General features: G+C 35.3%; 1 protein-coding gene across 4 annotated transcripts; it reads left to right on the top strand.

The window, feature by feature from the left end:
* The first annotated feature begins 21 nt into the window (after positions 1–21).
* CEP44 (centrosomal protein 44) lies at positions 22–23,361 on the top strand. Of its 4 annotated transcripts, XM_011229167.3 has the most exons (13): positions 22–533; positions 1,754–1,862; positions 2,754–2,785; positions 8,009–8,147; positions 10,794–10,941; positions 12,087–12,233; positions 12,598–12,720; positions 15,037–15,207; positions 16,228–16,434; positions 17,021–17,096; positions 21,935–22,059; positions 22,316–22,353; positions 23,123–23,361. In XM_011229167.3, exons 4-13 carry the CDS (start codon positions 8,059–8,061, stop codon positions 23,163–23,165), a joined length of 1,167 nt encoding a protein of 388 aa, XP_011227469.1. In that variant the 5' UTR covers positions 22–533; positions 1,754–1,862; positions 2,754–2,785; positions 8,009–8,058; the 3' UTR covers positions 23,166–23,361. The 4 variants fall into 4 exon arrangements, with proteins under 4 accessions (XP_011227469.1, XP_011227468.1, XP_002922681.1 ...); XM_011229166.3 differs by lacking the exon at positions 1,754–1,862; XM_002922635.4 differs by lacking the exons at positions 1,754–1,862; positions 2,754–2,785.
* The last annotated feature ends 1,805 nt before the right edge of the window (positions 23,362–25,166 follow it).

Here is a 25,166-nt window from a genome sequence, read left to right as displayed (position 1 = left end):
ATTTTTGTTCCCGGTGCTTACGATTCGCTATAGATTCCCTGTTTCTCACATCCCACCCCGAGCCACTCTAAGTATCAACACTAGACAGACTTTTAAGCTGTAACTTGGGATCGGACTGGCTGTTGAAAAGCCTCTCCGCGGAGTCAGTCTCCTCAGTGGTCTGGACAAACGTGGTGTGGAATCTGCAGCGAGGAATCGTGAAGCACCGAGGAGCCGGCAGCTTTGAAGGTCTTCCCGCGGCGCGTGGCGGGCTTCAACCCACTGTTTAAATACAAACGGTCGACTCGAGGGGTGCGCGGAGGTGGAAGCGTCCGGCCGCAGCGACTAGCTGCTGGAGGCTGGGCTACGGTGGCTATCTCTGGTCGCATATGCTACCTCCTCTTCTCCCTGCTGTGTGGGGCCAGAGGCCTTCGGGGGCCCTCTTCTTTGCTCGGCGGCTGCTGGGGACGCTGGCGAGAGTGTGCCCCAGGTTAAGCAGGGGAAGCCTCTTTCTGCTGCCCTTACCGAAACCACGGGCGGGAGCGAATGATCAGGTCTGCCTTTTCATCCTTTTAAATAAAATGGAGGGAGGGAATCCCTAGGTACGCCTTGCCCTAGGTATAGCCTTATGATAAACAGCGAAGTAGGAAGAATCGTGGCAGCTAATTCTCTCAGTTTAGGGTTATCGTTGGGAACTTACAGACTGATTCCTTCAGTTGGAACCTATGAGCTGAGGAAAGATCCTACTCCTCCGAAACGCTGACTAGAAGGAAGAGGGGAAAGTAGTGAGTTTTCCTTGCATTTCCCTGGGTTGCCGTATTTCTCTACCTTCTAGACGTCACTTACGGTTTTTTTCCCCCTTGCCGCAAAAAAATCGATCTTGACATTTTGATTCCGAAATTATGGGTACACAAGACTATTTTTCTAAAATTATACACAATTGTTTTATATTTGTGAGCAGTTTTATATGTGAATATAGCAGTCCTACTGAGCTCCATTCTTGTCCCGTACCCGCTTTGTTTTTCTCCCAATTTTCTGTGTTTTCCCTTTTCCAGACCTTTCTACCTATGTTAGGTCAGTATTTCCCCTAATATCTTTTGAGAAAATTTCATAAACTTAATTTTACCTCATATCTACTCTATTTTTGATACACGGTTTTTCGATAATATCGTAGTGTTGTAAGGTATGTCACAAACTCTTAGCCATGGACCATAATCATTAAAGTCAGCATACTTGCTTCATTCTGAAGGAAAATCACTCTGAGTTCAATGGCATTTCATTGGGAGGCATCATTTAAAACCTCTAATCGCAATGAGATTGAGCTAGATTAAAAATCGTAAACTGCTATTGTATACCCTTTTCACGAAGTCTGCCCCCCCCCCCCGTAAGTTTAGTGTAGTAGTTCTGACTTGCAGAGAGACCTCTCTGGAGGATGCTAGGAAGCAATACTGAGTCCATCTTAATAGTTGAATTTGTGCTACAAGCGGAGTAATGGCTCCTTTCTCTTAATTTCTTTTGATAAGGGTTATAAGTGAAAACGTTAATCAATTTTTTTAAAAATAAGTTATTTTTCATTTCTGAAAGTACTGTGCTAAAATGTGCGTAACTTGTAGATTGTCTTTTACTATCTTATAGTGTTTTTCAATTTTATAGTAGATTTAGCAAAGGCTTTCATGAAAATGTAGAACAGTAGCTTTCATTTATTGTATAATACTTTTTTTTAAACCCTTTATTTTTTCTATCCTGTTTTATTACTTATCTCCTTCACCTACAGATCCAACCTGTACTTGTATCTTACTCTTCTTCAAAATATTTATTCTGCTGGTACTGAAGAGGATGTGTTCCAAGGACATACTTTGTTGTCAGAAAATCCATTATCAGAGGTAGAAATAATATGAGACATTGATACATGTTCCAGGAGTTCAGAGAAAGGAAAGATACCATAAAGTGTTAAATAAAACATGGAATATACATTTGGAAGAATTAAAGTCTGTGGAGGGAGATAGAATTTATATTAAAGTTTTAGAATGTCTTAGGAGGAAAAGGTACCCTTAGAAGAATCATCTTAAGATAGGTGGGTCTGGAACTTAATACAATGTTTAATACAATGCTACATGTACTGCCCAGTGGCAGTACCCAAGAATATATATATATATTTTTTGCAGTTACAACCAGATTAGTTCCTACTTTATCTTTCCCAGGAAAGTAAAGGCTGGTCTTGGGAAGTCCTTTCTTACTGCATCCCTATGTCTATCTATTCCCTAGTCATCCTAAAAGTTGTTAAATAAGGCTTATTTTCTTGGCCAATATTTTGTATAATGTTATTTCAGGATCACTTCTTTTTCTTATTATCTCCCATTTGGCAGTACCTGAAATTCTCTCTGCCTAAAAATGTAAATATTTAGAAGTAATTGATTAACTGAAAAATACTAAAATCCATGCATGAGTGTATAAATTATACTCAGTAACCTGTTCTTTACCATGTTGCTAAAGGAGAGGAGTCTTGGAACAGGAAGATGCTGTGTTCCTAAAGAGGGGGGAAAGCAGAATTTGGTGGCTAGGGCCTTAAAACAGAAAGCCTACTAAATTTAGGATTTGCAAATTTAGGTAACCTTATTACCTCTAGTTATGCATAAATACAGAGAAAGTGTTTAAGGAGATATTTTGTGTCTTGGGTAACTGCTAGAATGTTGACGGGGAAAAGATTATACTAACCCTACCTGATTTATGAATTATTCTGTTTTGTTTTTAATGTCAATGACTTCATTTTAAAGGAGCTTCATTCCCAGAGGATTCATTATTCAAGGTATTGTTGTATATTTTCCTTCTATGAAGTGTCCATGGACAGTTACAAATAGATATTTTTAAGTGTGCTACTGAGTGTTGCCTTACTGATTGACTAAACTTACAGTTCAGAAGCCTTTTAGCTCTTTCTGGCAAACATTCTTAACCGTTTATTTACCTATCAGTATTTATTCATTATATGAACCTCTTTTGGGAATAATCTTTGAGAATCTACTAAAAGCCCTATACCATACAGTGAATCATTTAAAAATATAATTCCATGGTATTTTCTTTGGGATTTACAAAATGGACTATTTTATTTAAAATTTCAAATATTATTCCTGTCTTTTGGTGCACATATACATACCATACTGTTTTGTACATATATTCTCTGGAGTTGTATTCCTATTTCACAGGCCCTGCACGTGTCAGCTTTAGTAGATAACACCATAAAGTTTTCTAAAATAATTGTACTAATTTACCCTTCCAGAGCATTGTGTGAGTTTCAGATGTTCTACAGTTTCACATTTTGGATTTACTTTGGAATATCCTAATGATAAATAAGACTGAATGTCTTTTCACATGTTTACTCTTTTGTTAAGTTCTTGTTCAGGTCTCTTTCCTGTTTTCTATTGTCTTTCCTTTTCTTATTGCTTTGAAGGAAATTCTTTACATATTCTAGATATGAGTCTTTTTGTTGGTTTTATACATCGGCAGCATCATTTTCTCTCAGTGGTTTATCTTTTCACTCTTTTGAAGGTGTCTTTTGATGAACAGAGTTGCTAATTTTAATGTGGCTCATTTTAACAGTCATAAGATAAGAAATCTTTCTCTATCTGAAGATCAAAGATATTCTCCTCTATGATCTCCAGCAACCCTGGTTGTCTTACATTTTATGTTAAGATCTTCAACAAACCTGGAATTAATTTGGTAAAAGATGTGAGGTACCATTTACATCAAGGGGTCAAGATTTATTTATTCTATCTGGATATTAAGTTAACACAGTACCATTTATTGAAAAAGACCATCCTTTCTCCAAGGCTACTCAGCATCACCTTTGTCATAAATCTAGTGTCAATATATGCATGGTCTTTTTCTGGACTCTTCTGTTCCATTTTTCTATTTGTACATATTTTCACTAATTCCGAATGTAACTTTATTTTTTTTTCTTATAATAATATTTTTTTATTATGTTAGTCACCATACAGTACATCCCTGGTTTTTGATGTAAAGTTCGATGATTCATTAGTTGCGTATAACATGCACCATGCAATACGTGCCCTCCTTACTACCCATCACCAGCCTATCCCATTCCCCCACCCCCCTCCCCTCTGAAGCCCTCAGTTTGCTTCTCTGAGGAACCAAATGTAACTTTATAATGAGTCTTGACATCCAGTGGTTAAGTCCTTCAATTTTGATTTTTATCAAGATTGTGTTAGTTATCCTTTATCTTTTGCATTTCTGGATACATTTTTGAATCAGCTTGTCAATCTCCATTAAAAAAAAAAGCCTTGAGAGATTTTTTTTTGGGGGGGTGGGGGGAATTCATTGAATCTGTGGATCAAGTTTTTTGAGTCTTCCAATCCTTAAACAAGTTGTATACTTTTTCTATTTAGGGTTTCTTTAATACATCTCAGTAAACTTTTAGGGTTTTTTGTTTTGAGGTCTTATACATCTTTACTACATTTATTCATGTTTATGATACTTTTAGGCTAATTGGTTTATACATAGAAAATTTGTTTTAAAAGTTATATAATTACTTGAGGGATACAGAGAAATACAACTGGTTTTTATGGACTGGCCTTCTACCTTGCTAAATTCACTTATTTCTTTTGGACCCTTTTATATACAATTATGTCATCTGTGAATAAGGACAATTTTATTTCTTCCTTTTAAGTGTTTACTCCTTTTATTTCTTCTTGCATTTTTGTACTGTCTATGACCTCTAGTACAATGTTGAAGAGAAATGATGAGAGGGAACAAGATTCATTCCCAGTCTCAGGAAGAAAGCTTCCATTATTTCACTGTGAAGTGTGATGTTTGCAGTAGGGTGTTGTTTTTTGGTTTTTGGTTTTGGTTTTTGGTTTTCTTTTGTAGATATTCTTTATCAAAGGCACACCGTTCCCTTCCATTTCTAGTGTCCTAAGAATTACATTACGAATGGATGTTGAATTTTATGAAATGTATTCAAATGATAACATTTCCTCCTTGATTTGTTAATGCACTGAACTATAGTGCTGTTTCATTTGTCTCCTGTGTCCTGTTGACATACCCCATTACCTTGGGATTGGTTTGTTTTGTGTATACTTTCTCACTTTCTGGAACTATGTAATACTTCAGGCTCATCTTGTATATCGTCTATCCCAGTCTTAGAATAACCATTTCTACAGTGAGTCCTGGTTCCTTTTATGGGAGAATATTATACACACTAAGATCTGAATGTAAGGTTTGCTCTTTACTGCTGGGGTGTTGTTGCTTTTAATCACTTTCAGCTGGCAGAGAAAGGAAATGTGTGTACACTAGCTGTCTATCTACACATATCTAGAAGTACTTCAGTGTATAACTATCTGTATCTATATTAAGCTGAACATGAGTTCATACTGGAATTTTCTAACTCTACTCGATTAGGCAGGGATGCTCATTCTAGTCTCCTCTCCTTACTGATCTATAAATTCCCACTCTAGAAGTAGGATACTTGATTTCTGTTCTGCTATATGTTTACTTAATTGTTCAATTCCAGTGTGTATGCATAGAAGTATCAGAATTCGCAAGTACATGGGAAACAACTTTATAAACTAGGGTACAGTGTTTATATGCAAGTGGTTTTGTCTTTAGCCTTGCACTCATTTCCAAAGTTACTTAGTTAGCACCTTTTCCACCCGTCCCCTTCTATGAGGTTGTTTCACACATTGGTAATATGGTTAGATTCTGTTGTCACAGTCTGTGTTCTGTCCTGGGGTTTTCCAACTTCTAAATGGTTTTTTAAAGGTTGCATACATTAGGGTTCTGTTGTCTTTGTGCTATCCAGTTTTATAGGTTTTGACAAATGCATACTGTCATGTGTCTACCACTGCAGTATCATACAGAATAATTTCTCTACCCTAAAAATTTCCCTACATTTAGTTATTTAACTCTCTCTTCTCCTTCCCTCTGAGTCCTTGTTTAACCATGATCTCTCTTGTTTTCACTGTCACTACAGTTTTGCCTTTTCCAGAATGTCATATATTTAAAATCATAAAGTATGTAGCCTTTTCAGACTGGTTTCTTTCACTTAGGAAGATGCAGTAAGGTCCATCCATGTCTTTTTGTTGCTGCTTATTTCCTTATTGCTGACTAAATATCCTGTTTTATGTATGTACCATGATTTTTTTTTTCATCCATTCACCTGTTGAAGGACATTTTGGTTGCTTTCACTTTTTGACGATTATGAATAGAGCTGCTATAAACATATGCGTGCAGGATGTTATATGTACATACTTTTGTAGTTCGATTTGGTTAATACCTTGTTAGCATGATTGCTGATTGTATGGTAAGACTGTTTAGCTTTGTATCTGCTAAACTGTCCTCCAAAATGACTACACCATTTACATTTCTTCCAGCAATAAGTGAGAGTTTCTTTTGTTCCGTATTCCTTATGCATTTGGTATCATCAGTTTTTTGGATTCTAGCCATTATAATAGGTCTGTAGTTGTATTGCTCTCTCTTTTTTTAAATTCACAATCACCTAATGAAATGTAATACTGGGCATCTTATGTGATTGGCATCTGTATGTCTTATTTGGTGAGATGTATGTTCAGATACTTTGCCTATTTTTTAATTGGCTTGGTTTTTTTTTTTTCCTTATTCTTATAAGAGTTCTTTGTATATTTTGGGAGCAAGTCTTTTATTCAGTATGTGTATGTAAATATTCTCTGCCAGTCTGTGAACTATCTTTTCATTCTCTTAAGTCTTTTTAGAAAAGAAGTTTTAAATTTTAATGACATACAACTGATTTTTTAAAATTTATTAATTCTGGGACTCCTGGGTAGCGCAGTCATTGAGTGTCTGCCTTTGGCTCGGGGCGTGATCCCGGCATTCTGGGATCGAGTCCCACATCGGGCTTCTCTGCTATGAGCCTGCTTCTTCCTCTCCCACTCCCCTCCTATGTTCCCTCTCTCGCTGGCTGTCTCTCTGTCACATAAAGAATAAATAAAATCTTTAAAAAAAAATTATTAATTCTTCTCTGATATTATCTAAAATCTCATTGGTAAACCTGGGGAAGCAGAGAGGTAGTTGCCTAGCTGAACAAAATATGTGGGAGGGGGTAAAGTGGGAAGGAGAGTAAAAATCTAGGGTTTAGCAGCTCCTTACATGGACTTTCAAATAATCATCCTTATTTCAGCCCCCTTGGCCTTACCCCTTAGCCTTTCCTAAGCATTAGGGGCCCCTCATTTCTGAACTTATCTTGCTGCTTGCTGTTTGTTTCCTCTTAAATGGGCAGATAGGATTAGCCTGTCTCTGCTCTGCTAGGTTGGTTTTCACTTATTCATCTGCTTTCCATCTTCCAAAATTTTGTTGATACTTCTCCTGTCATGTGGAATCCCCTCTAATTCATTTTGCCCTGGTGAGTATATATGGTTTTTAATCATTTACTTTCATTTTAGGGATGTTTAAACAAAAGAAATAAAGATAACATGCACTTAATCTGCCATATTTTACAAGCCAAATCTTAATTTTTTTTTAACTCATCTATTTTTATTTTTTAAGCAAAGCATCTTATTGGCAACTATATGAGGTCAAAGCCCTGGGAATAATGACTAAATCTGTAATAAATTCCTTTGTCTCCATTTTTTTTTACTGATTTTATTATGTAATCATAAATAAGCATCTACAATAGTTATTGATGGAGATTATTTTGGGTTGATGTCTCTTCCCAAATGGTACTTTGTTCAAAATAAAATATTTGGGAGAGTATCATGAGGCACATTGTAAGAATATGAACATAAGGCAAACCTATTTTTTTGTAAAGAAAAAGTATTTGGGAAAAAGCGTATCTTATATACTGTAGATAGACTAGAGCACTGGACCAGGAGGGTAGATAAGTTAGCTGAGAAATAGCTAAGATAAGATAAATATGATAAGTGCCTGTAAGAGATGTGAGGAAAATAGAGAAGATTCAGAAATAGACTTAACCAGTGTTTTGTGGATTTTTATTTTTAGGTGAAAAATTACATTTTCTCACCTAAAGTAAAAATTTTATTTTTAGGTGAAAAATTAGATTATTTTAAAAGCTGGAGCTGAATGTTATGTTAAATAATGGCAACAGGTGACCTAAAAAGAAGCTTACGGAACCTAGAACAAGTGCTTCGCTCACTAAATTATCCTCAAGAGGTGGATTGTGTTGGGTAAGCTATGTATCAAACTTATTTGTGTTCTTTTTGATAATGACTTGAGGTAAGATTTGACATTGGTGGTGTATCTAAGTAGAGAATGGTTTTACCTGGGTTGTTTTAAAATTCTCCTTGAAATGATTAAAATATTTTATAAGGCAAGGAATTACGGGTTTTTTTCTAAGTATGAATCAATGAAAAATTCTAACTCAAGAGGTTTGAAACACCTTATAGAAGTAGAACCACAATATTACAAGGTATGGTTTCTATACAACTTTTAAACTCATTAAAGTATACTGGATCTCATTAATTATATAATTTGCTATCCTCTCACACTCAGTTAGATGGTATTTTTGATTTGGAAGATTCTACTTAATGCATTTTGTATGACAACTTACACTGCGCAAAGATTGTTATTAACTCATTTGATAGACTGCATTTGAACCTTTCACTGTAGTTTTCACTTTCCAAATATGATTTATTTGGTTTTGTAGTATGTAGCAACATGCATTTCTTCTATATTCATGCTAACTAAATATGGTACTCTTGTCATCTTCTATCCCTTAATACTTCTTTCTTCTTATCTGGGATTATTGATTAAAAGTATTCCCCACTAGAATATAAGCCGAAGACTGGTACTTTGTTTTGTTCACTGCACTATCCCCACATCTAGAATTGTGCTTGGCACATGTTAGTAGCTAACTAGACATTTATTCAATGAGTAAGTGTCAAGGGACAAGTCCAGATTAGCTATGTGTTCAAGTAGTAGAGTCAAACTTGGTTAAAACAGTAAAAAAAGAAAATCCTGGAATAACATGCTTTACATGTAAGAGTGGATGTTCTAGGGATGTGCTTTACATATGTGCGTGGATGGACCGTGGGGAGAACTAACCCCAAGAGATGGCAAAATGAAAGGATAGTGAGGACCGTGGGAGAAAGCTGAGCTCTAATGACTGATTCCAGGCCGTCTGTGTGAGAATCAGAAGGTGTTCCACAGCATGTGGCAGTCGGATCCTGCTTCGTTAAAACAGGGACAGCTCTCTTTTCTTGTCTCACCGGGACTTACCCAGTTTGAATAGCCACATTTTCTTCTTACTACTTGAAACATCATTTTAAGATACATTCTGGTAGGAATACTTGGAAAATATACCGATTATTCTCTTGTCCTTTGAGTTTGGAATCTAAACATTTGGTTTTCTAACTGACTCAAGAGTATCATTAAGAACAATAATTTAGACTATTTCACAACATGGTACTCTTCAGGGTTTATTGAGATAGGTAACACTACTTGCTGCTGCTTATTCGGGTTACCCCCCTCACCCACCTATATACTTCCCCCCCCCACGTATTTTGATTCTTATATTTCTTATCCATTTTTTTATTATGATATGTTAGTCACCATACAGTACATCATTAGTTTTTCATGTAGTGTTCGATGATTCCTTATCCATTTTTAACCTTTTTCTCAGCATCTCCTGTTTATGTCAGTGTGCCAGTTTATGATATCTGTTTTTTTACTATTTCTAATCAAAGTCCCTAGAAACTAGATAATCAAGATTTTTTAATTAAAACAAGAGGTATTAAATGTAGACCCCGGCTGTCTTCTAGTCATAATGTGCATAAAATGGACAGATTTTGCTGCTCAAAATATTGTTTTCATTTCCTGTTTTGAACTAGTGGACAAGGTTGCCAGAGCAGTTATCTCATTGGGTAGAGTATTATTGTACCCATAAATATAAAATAAATAATTTATATAAGTCCTGAAAAATAAAATGTAATTTTATTATATACTTAGTTCTCTGCCTTTTTAAAAAAATTTGGGTGAGGGTGCGGAAATTTATGGATGTCTTGAATTTTGTGGAAAACAAATGTTTTCTGTAAGTACATTTGTGCTTCCGTTGAACACATAGAACTGGCTAATTGAACAAATACCTCCTTGCTTTGTTGTGGGAGAACCAGTGAAGGTACTTCACATTGAGAAAATAAGGTCCATATGTAAAGACAAGTACAAGACAGAGCAGGAGGCATCAGACACTAAATGCCCTGCGATTCATTCTGCGAGAGATCCGTGTGGATCAGAAAATTGAGGATGGCTTCCTGGAAGGCTTGAGATTTGCCAAATAATTCATAAGAGTGAATAACAGGCAGAAAAGAATGGGATGCCTTTCTAGACTGGAGGAATTAGCATACTGTATGTACTAAGGCACAGATTTCTATTCTGCTTGATATGAGTGGAAGATTGCAAACCGATCAGCCCAGTTATAGTAGATGTCCTTTCCAGCCCTGTTTTCCCGTCTGCAACGTAGCATTCATAATATTTTATCTTTGCAGGTTTATTGTAAACAGCAAATGAGGTAATGTAACAAGAGAAAATGGACTGATCAAGTAAGGCTAAGCTTTGGAAACTCAAACACTATGGTGAATAGACTGTATTATTACTAAAGAGGTAGCTGTTTAAGTAAATAAACTTATTATTTCATGGTGATTTGTCTATACTGAGTTAGAGTAGGGGATGAAATCTAAAGGGTTTTGTGTATCTCCTAATTATTTGGCTGTAAGTGTTAATTTATAAATTATTGTCACCATATTTTAAACTTCCTTCCTTATCTAACTTTGTGGAATTATGCTCATTAAATATCTTTTTCTTTTTCTCCTGAACAGTTTGGTAAAGGGAGATACAGCAGCATCTTTGCCCATCATCAGCTATTCCCTTACCTCATATTCACCTTATGTAGCAGAACTTCTGATGGAATCCAATATAGAGCTCATAGCAAAGAATGACTTGCGCTTTATAGACACTGTCTATAAGGTATTTGAGCTTATGAAATAATTATTTCAGAAGCCATTGAATGATTTTTTAAGAGTAATGTTTTATAATAACCTCTTAAATATATGTTTACCACATATAGTTGACAGTATTTTCATATACATGTTTTCATTTAGACGCTGTCCCTATTATAATAAAGATAATTTAAGTTCCCTCCATGTTTTATAATCTAATAAGTGGCAGTTGGTAAAAGTTTGTCATTGGTTACCATTTTTATGTCAAAATTTTTTATATCAAATTTTAGTAAAATTTGGCATACTGGCACAAGCTAGAAATGTGACTTTATTGAGTAAAGTTTGTGGTTTATAGAATTATGATTAATTTAGTTATTAGTAAGAGGGAACTACCACTTTGAGATTTTATGTTCCTTGAGGTCTGGAACCATGTCTTATATCTGCTCCAGTATCTACATTTGTACTCTGTGTCCACTGAACTTAATCTCATATGATTAAAAAATACCTCCAGATTATCATTAATTTTTACTCAAGCACTGGTTTTCTCATTCTTGTTAAAAGAGTAAAACCCATTTATCAAATCAGATTTTTTTTAAAGTAGTGAATTGCATTTGATGAAATGGAAGCTTTTATGTGTAGAGTCTCTGTTTAGTCTTCCCTATCTTTGCCTCTAACCACAGCAAGCTTTCATGGAAACCTAAGAGGTACTTCTAAGAAATCCTAGGGTTCTATAATGTAGGCTTTGAAAATTGCTGGTCTAGTTAATCTATTTCTCTCACTTTACAAATGAGACATTGAAACCCAGAGGCCTACTGACTTGTCTAATAAGTCATGCCGTGGAAGAATGAACCAAATTATGATTTTTCTGACATCTGGTATGGTATTCTTTATTATCTAGTAAGTTACGGAGTTTTTCTAGTACTGATGAGGATATTTGAACTTTTTGATCATTGGCTGTATTTTTTCATCTCCCTACACAGCCCTCTAGTCTCTGCTACTTCCTAGCTACTTGTGTTCTACATGGATACCTCTCCTACCTCATGACTCACACCACCCCTGCGAACCTCTTGAATACCCTAATCTAATGGCTTGATCCTCCTTCTCCTCTCAAAGGTGGTACTACATTCCTGACCAGGTGGCCGTTTATCATTTTGTTCTTTACCCTTTTTACAGCTTCTTCGTGATCAATTTAATTATAAACCAATCTTGACAAAAAAGCAGTTTCTCCAATGTGGATTTGCAGAATGGAAAATCCAAATTATTTGTGATATTTTGAATTGTGTGATGAAAAAGCACAAGGAATTGAGTAGTCTTGAGAAGGTAATTTTATTAATTTATTTAAACTTATTCCAAGTGGCCCAGTATTTTAATGTATGAAGTCAATACCCTACATAGCAAACTAACACAGAAATATAATTACTGCATTGTTCACAGATTTGGGTGACTGTATACCTGATGTTTGCTTTAAATACTGGTCATTTGTTTTTACACTTTTGTGACAGATCTACTAGTCCTAAGCTAACAGTTCAAACATAACACATTTTCCTCACTTAGTTTTCAAGACATGTCTCATTAGAGTCTTATCATTTGGCAGTTGTATTTCATATATGAACGTTTAAATAATATAATTTAAATATATGTCAGCTTTCACATAAAATTAGTCTTAATACTTTTTTTTTTTAAGATTCCATCACAACAAAGAAAGAAAATCAGTTCTGTTAAGTCAGAACCTTCTTCAAGCACTGAGAAGACATCTACAGAACCTTTTGGCATTGACATCACTGGCAGGTTTATGACTTCAGGAAAGGTAAGAATATACAAAGAAAATGTGTAAGTGCTAAGAATTATCTACCTAATTAATCAATGTACAAATTTCACTTTCTGACTAGTAGCTAGTAAAACATTTTAGTCAGATATAGTATACCATGTTCTTTAGAAGATGGTCTTCACATTGTAAGAGGATAGAAATGTAAAATTAAACAGTGTTTCTCTTTATGTTTCTAATTTCTACTTCTGCCTCATTTCCCCCCGATAGAATAGCAGTGATTTGGGAAGGTTGTATTATGTGGTCTAGACATGTATTCTTAATTATGTATCTAGTCTTTCTAAAACATGGGAATGTATGAAGAGCATACCATTAGTTTGTGATAGGTTATGATGATTCATTTGCATACATTCATATTTTTATACTAGGAGTGTATATTATCCAGTGATTGAGAGTCCCTAGACCTATAATCTGGTTTTGGGTTAGGTTTTTTAATATTTTCTCTTTGCTAGTAAATATCTTACCTACCCTTGTCTCCTTTGAGCACTAGTGGCTGAATGAGTTCAATGCATTTCAAGAGCCTTTGAGGCCAAAATATTACCTTATACCAATTAGTATATATTCAGCTGTCTTCCACTTTGGGCAGACCATTTCTGAGATTGAAGGATAGACTATCAGATAAATAATTAAGGTGTAATTAGGTAAAAGATATGAATAGTTTCTGGCTGAAGTAAAATCTAGAGAATTATTTCTCCCCAATCCAAACTGCATGAGTTAAATTAATAGAATCCATTAAAAAGATACTTTTATGCCTTTATAATAAAGTGATATTTTACTGGAGGAAAAATGTTCTTGATTACTTTTTTTTTTTAAATATACCTGTTTTGCTGCAGGTAATAAGAGCAATAAGAAAAAGAATTAAAAGATACGTGTTTCTGAATAAGTGCCCATACTTCTTGTACACTTGAATCTTTAACTTATCCAACTCTTGTTAGTTTTATACAGTTTTATTTTTAATTTCCAAATGGTTTATATATAATATCCTTCCCTAACTAGAATTTATATGAACAGGAATTTTCTTATACTGTTTTTTTTGTAACCTTCCTGTGCTTAGCACAGGCACTGTAAGCACTTAACTAAATATGAGCTACTATAACTAGATATATTTTTCAATCTTCTATTTCAGTTTTGGGGCTGAGTAATAATCTAAATTGTTCTAATAAGGTGCAAAATTTCAAGGCATTAAACTTGTTTTTAGTTTTCTTGAAACAAAGTATTCTTTGTTATTAATCAAAATTTCATCATTGACACCAGATCTTTATCAGAAATTTAAATAAATTTTAAAAGTATTCCAACTTAGAAAAGTTGGAATCAGTACTTTTATAGGCAGAGATTGAGTCAATACTAAAGCAAATGGTCTCTTTTCCCAGTACCTTCTATAGAGTGTGATTCGTGCATTCTATCTTACATTATATGACATCTTTATAGTGCATATGCTGTCTGTCAATAGTAAAAGGAGCAGGCAGAAGAGTCTTGTGTGAATGCATAGTTGGACCTCATGCCTTACTCTTAGAACTTTCCCTTTGTCACTAAGTTTGAATTACTAGCTGAAGGTCTAATATCTTCTGGCTTGTTTATTAGAAAAACAATATAATGGATCCTCCTCATGGAGCCAGTTCTTGATTATTTATATGTGAATTATGTGGCAACCTATTATGGAACGTTTCAAGCATTTATAAAAGTACTCATTCCCAGGGCGCCTGGGTGGCTCAGTTGGTTAAGCATCTGCGTTGGGCTCAGGTCCTGATCTCCTGGGATTGAGCCCCATATCGGGCTTCCTGCTTAGCAGGGAGCCTGCTTCTCCCTCTTCCTCTGCCTCCTGCTTCCCCTGCTTGTGCTTGTTGTCTGCCTCCCTCTTTCTCTCTCTCTCTCTGTCAAATAAATAATCTTTTAAAAAAAGTACTCATTCCCACTATCAGCAGTTTATCAAGCCCTCCTTAATCTTGTTTCATCTTTATCGTAACCACTTTTCTAGCATCTTTCCCCCCAAATCTGAAACAGTATGAATCAAATACCAGACATCATTGAATAGGTATTTCAATTTTTCTAATACATAAGAACGCTTTAAAAATCAGGACCACAATTTCATCACACAAAATATTAGTAAGAGTAATCAGTAGTGTTTAATATATAATCATAGTTTAATCAAGTGTTTGATATATACCTTAATATGTTATTTAAACTGGTAAATCTTAAAGGGAAGATGAATATTTCTTCTGCAAAATTACTGTGTCTATGTTTAAAATAATCGTATGAAGAAACCACTGAAGCAGCTCTGACATATTTTTCTCTATGCAGAAAAAAGCTGTGGTGATCCGTCACCTGTATAATGAAGGTGGTGTTAACATTCCCGAAGACACGATAAGTACTGTAACAGATGTTAGTGAAGCATTTGATGTGTGTGCCATAAACACTACTGCAGTAACGGTTCCTGAAGTAAAGTTCCCTGAAATCAAGTCTGAACAACAAGTAAGAGTTTTGGACTTCTTTAACAGATGCCGGTATTTCTTACTTTGATGTACATGATTACTTCAGTATCTAAACTTTGGAATGTCTCTAGCCTTTTGAATTATTAATCATAATATAACACCTTTGTTACCATTATTTAAGAATAAGTAAGTGTACTCTATATGATTCAGTGGATATTTGCTGCTTATGTTTAGGGTACTGGGCCAGGTGTTATGGGTAAGAAAAAGATGGGTAAGGGATAGTACTTTACTTCAGGAAATTTAGTCTGGTGAGAGACAGAGAAATACTACTTTGAACAGTAAAGGTTCTCTACTGTCTGTTCGGTTCATTAATGAATGGAAAAACTGGTACACTCCTGCCATTTCATTTTCCCTTCTGGGCCCTTGCCGTCCTTTTGTCTCACTCTTAGAATCGTTTTTCTATTACTTTATTGTCACAGACCCTATTATAGCGTCTAATCTGTACTGCTCCTGCTAAACTTCTTTTTCTATCTTTCGTTTGTTTCTTGTGACTTCTCTACATCACAGTATACAGTTGTCCCTTATAAAAACTACCACATGGTAATGAAGTTTATTTCCTTTTTATAGCAAGCTGAACAGTCTCAATGCACTGTCATTTGTCACTCCCTCTTAGCTTTGTGCTTAGGGGCTGTTACAAAAAAGCTAGTTAGTGACAGTTTTCTCATACCACTAGGTGTTGTTCTAAGAGCTTTATGCAAATGATTTAATTTTCACAAGAACCGCATAAAGTAGATCCTGGTTTGTGTGTGGGGGGGGTGTGTGGGTGTGTGTGTGTGTTTAGTTTATATAAGGAAATTGAGACACCAAGGTCATACACCTCAGATGAGGTAGCTTCTGTGTCCAAGCATTCCGCCTCTACAGATCACTCAACTCATGCTATACTGCCTGTTGTCACTACTGAAATGACACCGTGCAATGAAAATGGGGATACATGGATTTTTAAAGGAATTACAGTTTGTGTGATACAATTTTTAACCTCTCTATTCTCTATTCATTTTAGGATGTTAAAATTAGTCCTGAGATTACTGCATTACAGACTATGCTTGCTGAATGCCAAGAAAAGCTTCAGAAACTGACTTTGGTAGAGAGTAGATTAGACTCTTTGGAAGAAAAAATGAAAGGAAAAGTGATGGTAAATGAAAAAACCTGGACTAATCTTCTAAGTCGTGTCACTCTTCTTGAAACAGAAATGCTTTTGTCTAAAAAGGTATTTTCTTTCCTTAACATTTATATATTTAGAAAAGCTGATTAAGATAATATTAAGGCAGTGGGAAAATGTTTAGTTGAAGTGAGGTCCTGTTTAGATACAGCCTATTTTGTTGCTGTTGTGGTTATTGTTTTTCTCTTCATCAGCTAAGATAACCTGGCAAAACTCTCTAGTGTCAGCTTTTAGAGCTGTTAATGCTTGAACAGCTCTAAGCATTTACAATAAGGTAAGATAATGTTTGATTTTTATGAGAACCTTGAAATTATATTCTTTAATAGCATAAATGGCCTATTTATACTGGTAAAAGAAAAAATGACTAGGAAAAAATAAAATTATGACTTCCCGTTTTCACTCATTTACTTTGATCAAATTTAAGTTTCATAGAAACAGTCAACTAAATTTGCCATGGCCACGTCAAATCTAAGAAATTCGTTTTTTTATTTACTCAGGATTTCAATTTCTGGTTCAGTTAAAAATGCTTAAACATTCTTCATGTCATTTTTGTATTTATGTTTAATAGTAAGAATATAAAATGAGTACATTTTTCTTTTCCTTTTATTCTAAATACTAATCTGTATTATTCCAGAATAATGAATATATAAACTTAAGTGAAATGAATGAAGACTATGAATCTAGTAATGACATGGATATTCTGAATCCTGGTAAGTTTTAATCTTATGGCAGTGGTATTGGTGGTATGGTAAGGAGTTTGCAGGAGGATCATTTATATAGATATTTGATAATTTTAATATTCCCAAGCCTTACTTTTTTAAAAATTGCAGAACCCCTAGAACAAAGACAGTATTGAACTTACAGACTACTGAAGCCAAGGATTGCTTCAAAAGCCAGCTTACATATCTTACATGACATAGTGGTTCGGGCACTAAACTTCTTAAACTACACATTTCAGATTTGGTAAAATGTTTCCTCTTTGCATTTTTCATTCATTCACTTATTTAACAAATTCCAAATCTTAACTCTGAGATCCTTGAGGTCAAGATCTTACCTTATCTAACAGACAGAAATTAGGTCCGTATTTCTATCTCCAATATCTGTATATAATAGAGCTCAATTTTTTATATAGTGAAAGAATATTGAATGCCTGCTATTTGCAAATTTTGCGTTTTCCTGGGACTCCTGGGTGGCTCAGTCAGTTAAGCATCCAACTTCGGCTCAGGTCATGATCCCTGGGTTGTGGGATTGAGCCCCATGTCAGGCTCCCTGCTCAGAGTGGAGCCTGCTTCTTCCTCTGCCTCTGCTTGCTGCTCTGCCTGATTGTGCACACGCTCATTCTTTCTCGCTCTCCCTCCCTCCCTCTGTCAGATAAAAAAATAAAATTAAAAAAAAAACCAAACCCTTGCCTTTCCAACTTTGCTTTTGCATTTTCATGGTTCTAATTTTATTAATATTGTGACAGAACATACCTTTAACCCATTCAGTTAACATATATATAAGTTTAAGCTGCTATGCTGTGACTTAGACTGATGAGCAGACAGGCAACCATCTGAAATGGGTTATAGATTATGAAGAAGGTAAATATCTGGTCTCAAAAAGTTTACAATCCAGCTGTCATCAATTAAAAGAATCAAGTCTATATATAAATTCTTACACTTTGCACCTACATATACATGCTACATGGAAGCAGAGTTTGATCTCACCTGGTAGTTGAGAGCAATAATTCTCCAACCTGATTTTAGGATTATGTTAAGTTGGGAATGGTTTTTGTGAAGTTCCTGATTTGTTTTCCTTTAATCAGAAAGTGTTTCCATGGGGAGCTGTAACGTGTCTCTGTGCCTTGGTAAAAATCAGTGAGAAGAGTCTTTTATTATAAGGATTAGACTTATGTTGGGTGATTTTGGAGACAGTTTAAAGAAGCAAGGGTTCTTCTAGTTTGGGTGATAGCAGAAGCAGGAAACAGTTTGATGACAGATGATAAGAATGAAGAAGGGGCTGAAATTGTTAGTGGAAAAGAAGAAGCACTTATGTTAGTTGGGAGAGGACTATAGCTGGTCATTTGTGTGTTTACTGCTTACCTGGTATCCTTGTCTATATTCATGCATGACAGAGCCGTCTTATTTTGTTTAGTCACGGTAATGAAGGGACCTCAAATATGTTCATTTTCTATGAAATTTGTTATGTTCAGTAGGGGATAGAGTGATCTAGTTGTTACTTACTAGATAGGCCATGACTGTTGAGGCTTTGTTTTTGCTTTGGTTCTTTTTGTGCCTTTCTCCTCCCAAGAAAAATGTTAATAAAGCTATGGTATCACAAGAGTGTGGTTCCAGTATGACTAGAAGGAAGGGTACATGTGGGCATATGAAGAAAATTAAAGCAGAAGAGTGGAAAGACAAAACCATGGAGTTTATGTGGGGTCGTAGGCAGATTTTTAGCAAAGCTGATATCAGATTTGTTTCATAGAGGTCATCGTAAAACAGTAGTGATTCATTATAGGAAAGTAACACAGGGAGGGACAGTAATTTGAAGGGTTCCTCGGTGATCTTTATTTCACAATAATGGGCGTATCTACTAAGGCTATGATGGTGAGGATAAAGAGGAAGTAATTTATTTAGCTGTTAGAATTGATAGGCCTTGATTGCTGATAGAAGTAGACATGGTGAAGGAGAGGGAAAGAGTCAAGACTGATCACTTGTGTTTGACTTGTGTGACTGGATACATAGTTGTTATCCTTTAATAAAATACAGAATTAAGGAGAAGGTTTGGGAAAAAATAATGATTTCACTTTTGAAAATATTAAATTATGTATGATATACCTAATACAAAATATCCAGAAACCAGTTGGACATAAATTTTTCCCTAATTGGCAAGTACTGGCTTACGAATTACAGGTTTCCCCACTATCAGAAGAGATTACTATGAAACCTTTCATATGCCTAAATGGTGTAAAGCAAAGAAGCAATTACCACTAATTTATACTGAAATTTTTTCGAGCATTTCCAGACCCAAAAAATAATGTTTTTCTTAGGCTTTTCTGATACCTAAGGACACATCTTTCTAATGGATGCACAGTTAAATTGTGATAAAGCACAGTTGCTCACAGAAACAGTTCAAAGCTGTGGAGGCCTGTTGCCGAGCCGCTGAGTGTAGCTCCCAGGGAAGGTGCTTGGCAGGGCCATTCTCCCCTCTCAGGGTGTGTGAGGCCTCTATAATGACTCATTGCAAAACAAATGCTGAACACTATTTTCATTTTTCACCTTTATTCATAAAAGTCAACATCCTCCTTGATTTCTTTGGTTAGCAAAAACAGATACTAATGTGGGTCTTTTGTAAAAACAAAGTGGTGTAATGCGAAAAACTTTCAAAAAGTGGGAGATAGGGGCGCCTGGGTGGCACAGCGGTTAAGCGTCTGCCTTCGGCTCAGGGCGTGATCCCGGCGTTATGGGTTCGAGCCACATCAGGCTCCTCTGCTGTGAGCCTGCTTCTTCCTCTCCCACTCCCCCTGCTTGTGTTCCCTCTCTCGCTGGCTGTCTCTATCTCTGTCAAATAAATAAATAAAATCTTTAAAAAAAAAAAAAAAAGTGGGAGATAACCTGCATAGTTAAATGGCAAAGGACCCAACTAGTGTCTTAATGCAATCAGGTCGTAATTCTCCAAAGTTGGCAGTGGAAGATTAATGGTCACATGGAGAGAGTTGACTAGAAAATATAGATCCTAGAGATACCCTTTCTCCGCAGAGATCTATTAGCAGTGACTCTGAAACTCCAAAACAACAGTGGAATTAGGGGCCACTACTCTCAGGGCCCTTTCCTTTCCAACCTGAGCTTAGTTACCAATTCTTTTCTCAAGTCTCCCTTAGTCCAGCTAAGAAGTCATTATGTTTAAACAAGGAAGACTATATTAAAGGCTCAGGAAAACAATAGGAAAAATTGTCACAGAAAGTAATACACACTTAACTGATCTGGCTATCAAATATGGCTGGTGTTCAGTATATGCCCCATTTTGTAATCTCTGGAATGCCCTCTATGGGTCTCCAAATAGCCCCCTATCCTGCCTGATACCAGGTTTTTCCCATCATGAGGTACACCCTTGAAGGCTAGATAGATGCCTCCAAGTCTAGGCCCCAGAAAGCAAAACACAGAGAACCATTACTTCACCTTTCCATTCTGTCTTCCCACTCTTTATTTCCTGTCCCAGGACTCAAAACCCCCCTGTTTTTCAACAGCTTAGTTCAGAGAACACTTCTCTCTATCCATAGAAAATAACCCAAGATTAGGGGATGGTAGATATAGTTCCTGCCTAGTTTCAAATTATTCCTTGAAATTATCTGTTGCCTACAGTCCCTGCTAAAGGATCTGGGTGTAGCTAATCACCATGTGATCTTGACCCAACTGGATCAAAAGTAGACACCTAACCCAGGAAATACTAATCCAAAGCCAGATCATTTTCTCTCCCTTGGGAATTTGGAATTAGGATACAGAGTCAGTCAAATGATGTTGAGCCTGGGCTGGCTGGCCATTTTGTTCAAATTCATGCTGATAAGCAAGCAGAGGAATGGAGTAAATAGGGAAGAGAAGTAGACAAAAGAGCCTGGCTCCGTGTGAGATAAAAGTAAAAGTCGTTTCAGTCCTCAGGTGGCAATACTTTTTACCTAATTGAGGTTGTCTGTATAGGCTTACAATAAAACTGTCCTATGTCAGTTTAAGTGGGTGTCTGTTTTTGGGGGGCCTTGATTTTGCAGCCATATGTATCTTGACTAAAACATAGGGCTTATGTGATTGATTTAATAGCAGCATGTTTTATCTGTGATGTTTTATAATTGGTTTAGTTGTAGGAAAAAATTGCCATCATTTTGTTGAATAAATGGTATCAGCATACCGAAAGTGGAAAGTTGTTCAATTCTTTGAAAAAGAAATCTGTAAACCCTGAATTTTAAGCATCGTTTTTTCCATACATGTTAACTTAGGATAGAATGTTTCTCGATTTTTAAAAAGTATAGTCAGTGTTAGTAATAGTTAACCACCGCTTTAAGAATATACCTGATACAAGCTGAGGACTTCAGAGGGGAGGGGGGTGGGGGAATGGGATAGACTGGTGATGGGTGGTAAGGAGGGCACGTATTGCATGGTACACTGGGTGTTATACACAACTAATGGAGCATCGAACTTTACATCGGAATCCGGGGATGTACTGTATGGTGACTAACATAATATAATAAAAAGTCATTTAAAAAAAAAAAAAGAATATACCTGAGTCAGTAGCTTAGACTTAAAAATTGTGAACTTGCCTATTTATTCAATTGATTTGTCATAAAGGTAACAGTACCTTTTGTCATTTTTATTGGCCTATTTGTAACATCTAAATCTCTATGTCTAGGTTGCTATCTTAAAAGAATAATAAAAATTTATCTGGGTCTATAACAGCAGCCACTTCGTATTAAATGTCTGTTTTTCTTCAGTTTATACATAAAATTTTTATACATAAAATTTTTAGATATGACTCCACTGTGAAAGGAAAGGTAATCTAAAAATGGATTTCTCCACAGGTAGAGAAAGCAAAGCAGAGAGGCAAACAAGTATTCCTCTATCCTCTGGCTATAGTACAGTGTCATCGGATTCAACTCCCAGAACCTCAACTGGTAGTTACTGTGGTTTGAAAGAGAATTCAGAGGTAAGAAAAGCTGGCAGCTGCATAGATGATTTCCTTTCTAAGGTCAGGAGAACAAGCAAGCATTAGATTTAGTTGTAGATGGCATTGGCAAGAAAAATAGTGAAACTGTAAATCTTAATCTCTCGTAAAAATTCTTTATGATAAGTAAATAGTACTTAATGCAATGTTTTAAAGTGTGTTTTATATGTTCATGGTCCATCTTTGATGATGGTTTACTTTGAGAAATCGCCTAAATTTGTTGCTTTTTAAATTAAAGGAAACAACAATCCAGAAAATGGAAAGGATGAAAAAAATGTAAGTAACAGGAAGGGGCAACAGAAATTCATTTCTCTATAGGGAATTGTATTGGATTACAGTATATATAGAAAGTGCATATGTGTTTCAAACCTTAAAGGTCTCTCAATCAGGTGTGGAATTTCCTTTAGGACTCCAGTGGATAATAAATCCACCTACAGTTATGTGTTTGTGAGATGAGTCACTGTTTTGGTTTCCAACAAGTGATGTAAAACATTGTTAATGGAATTAATTGTGGGATTAAACAGTACAGAGATATTTTTGGTTGAAAGTTAAGAGTATTATCTACTTTTGATAACTGATTTAGCAAAATATTTAAAATATGTCAGTGGATGGTTTGGAGACATTTTAAGTATTATTAGAGTATTGCCAGTCTTTCAGACAGTTATTGGTAAAGCACTACTAAAAATGATACTTGTATCTTATACAAATGTGAAACTACAAATGGTTATCAAAGAGCAATTAAAAAGAAATATGAAATGAACTTATATAAGATTATTATGCATCCTACTACTTTAATGAACTATATTGTTTTGAAATTTGATAAGTATTAAAATAACTTACGCTCTAAGACTTAAAGAGTCATAATTGACTTTGGTTGCTATTTCTCTCCTCTGGCCATAGTGTATACTTAATTTATTATTTATACCTATAGATAAGAAAAATACTGTAATTTATTTTAGTTTCAAAAGCATAATTTCAGCCACTTAAATCCTATGCCTCATTATGAATTGTTTTTACTTAATATTATTTATTTGTTGTATTGCAGGTTTGAAGAAACCGCAGAGTTACTGAAATGTCCAAATCACTAATTATAGAATTTTCTGTGTGAACTTCTCTAGGACTTTGACTACTGCACATGTTGTATATTTCAAGAATTCTCTATAAATTTTAACATACTGCAATATTTTTATGAAGAATTTGAATTCTATTTGGTATGAGTTGTTTCAATATTGAATAAATACTTACTTTTATGCTATGATTACATTTCTTTACTCTGTTTTACTTTTTTAAGGAAAACTTATGTGCCAGTACATTTCTTTTACAGAGTGAAGTCATTACAGCACTGTATTTTTGTGTTGACATTTGTTGGCAGTGTGCTAAGTAATATGTTTTTTAAAGTACAGGCTTGTGGACCATGGTTTACATCCTGTTGGAAACATTCCAACTGGGACTTGCGTATTGTACCCAGGAGGCTCCCGTGCATACCATCTTGCCATCTGTACTGGCTAATATGTTGTAATGAAAAGTTAAAAATGCTCATTGAAAATTGAATAAAAATACGATTTTATGCTTAATCAAAAAGCAGTAATACATTTTCAGTTAACACTGAAAGAGTGAGGGTATGATTCTCTTTTTTGTATTTGGCAACAGGTCAGAAAGTTCACCATGAAAAATGTGTTGAGTATTTTAGTGCTGTATTCCATAACACATTTTAAGACCAGCAGCACAGACACAGATGGTGGCCATCCAATATTACAAGATACACAGTATGGTTTTTTGTTTTCTTTTAAGTGATGGGAAGTTATATATTTTTCTAGAGAGAGAAAAGGTCTTAGATGAAGTTAGATCAAGAGAAAAATGAAATGCACTTTAAAATACTAGATACATTACTAGACAAATGATCTTTTTTAAACTTTATACATAAAAAATGTAATAATAGCCCTGGGTAATCTTTAAGAAAACTGATTCCATTATTTGGAAGGAAAAAAGGAGGTTTTTTTCTTTTTTATTATTACTTAATAGATCATCTGATTGTATTTTATTTATTATTTGTTTATATTCTGTGTGCAATGTGATATTGTCATATGAGACTAACATTAAAAGTAAATTTTATTAACATTAAATTCTGTGTAGAAATAACTTGAGGCATTTTTAGTATTCTAATGTTTTTAGTCATAAGACTTTAACATTTATGAATTTTTAAAGTTAGCATACAAGCTTAAATTTAGTAGAATTTAAGTAAATATTTCTAGAATTAATGAAACCACTTTGATTTTTTTCCATTAAAAAAATAGAATATCAAGATTACAGTTATAAAAGAAAAAAATCTATTAACGTCTAAAATACCAGTACCAGCATGGAATTACAGCACCACCCTGTGGTTTATATACCAGTATTTTACTTTTTATTAAAACAAGTGATTTCCCATAAAACTTATTTTATAATTTCTTTTTTGAAAAATTCAATTTAAAAAAAGAAACATTTTTCAGGTTTTCTTGTGCAACACAGAAGAAAAAGTAAGTCTCCTATTCTCTTTGAGTCTTTCTTCCCTCCCTTTCTTTGTTTTATATAGCATACATATACAGTTGACCCTTGCACAACACATAGTTGTGAACAGCCCAGAACTGCGCAGGTCCACTGGTACGTGGATTTTTTTACAACACAGTACTGTAAATGTATTTTCTCTTCCTTATGATTCTCTCTCTCTTTTTTTTAAGATTTTATTTATTTGAGAGAGAGGGAGAGAGCACAGAGAGTGGGAGTGAGAAGCAGACTCCCCGCTGAGCAGGGAGCCCAGTGAGAGACTCGTCTCTATCAGAGGATCCTGGGGCCATGACCTGAGCTGAAGGCAGACGCTTAAGGGACTGAGCCACCTAGGCACCCTCTTCCTTATGATTTTCTTAATATTTTCTTTTCTCTAGCTTACTTTATTGTAAGAATACAGTATGTATGGGGTACCTACTGACTCAGTCGGTTAAGCGTCTGCCTTCAGCTCAGGTCAGAATCCCAGGGTCATGGGATGGAGGCCCCGTAGAGGCTCACACTGGGCTCCCTGCTCAGTTGGGGGGTCTGCTTCTTCCTCTTCCCCT

The sequence above is a fragment of the Ailuropoda melanoleuca genome, chromosome 5 (assembly GCF_002007445.2).
Source record: "Ailuropoda melanoleuca isolate Jingjing chromosome 5, ASM200744v2, whole genome shotgun sequence".
NCBI lineage: Eukaryota > Metazoa > Chordata > Mammalia > Carnivora > Ursidae > Ailuropoda > Ailuropoda melanoleuca.
Note: the sequence above shows the minus strand (reverse complement) of the source record. Positions and strands in the feature narration are given on the sequence as shown.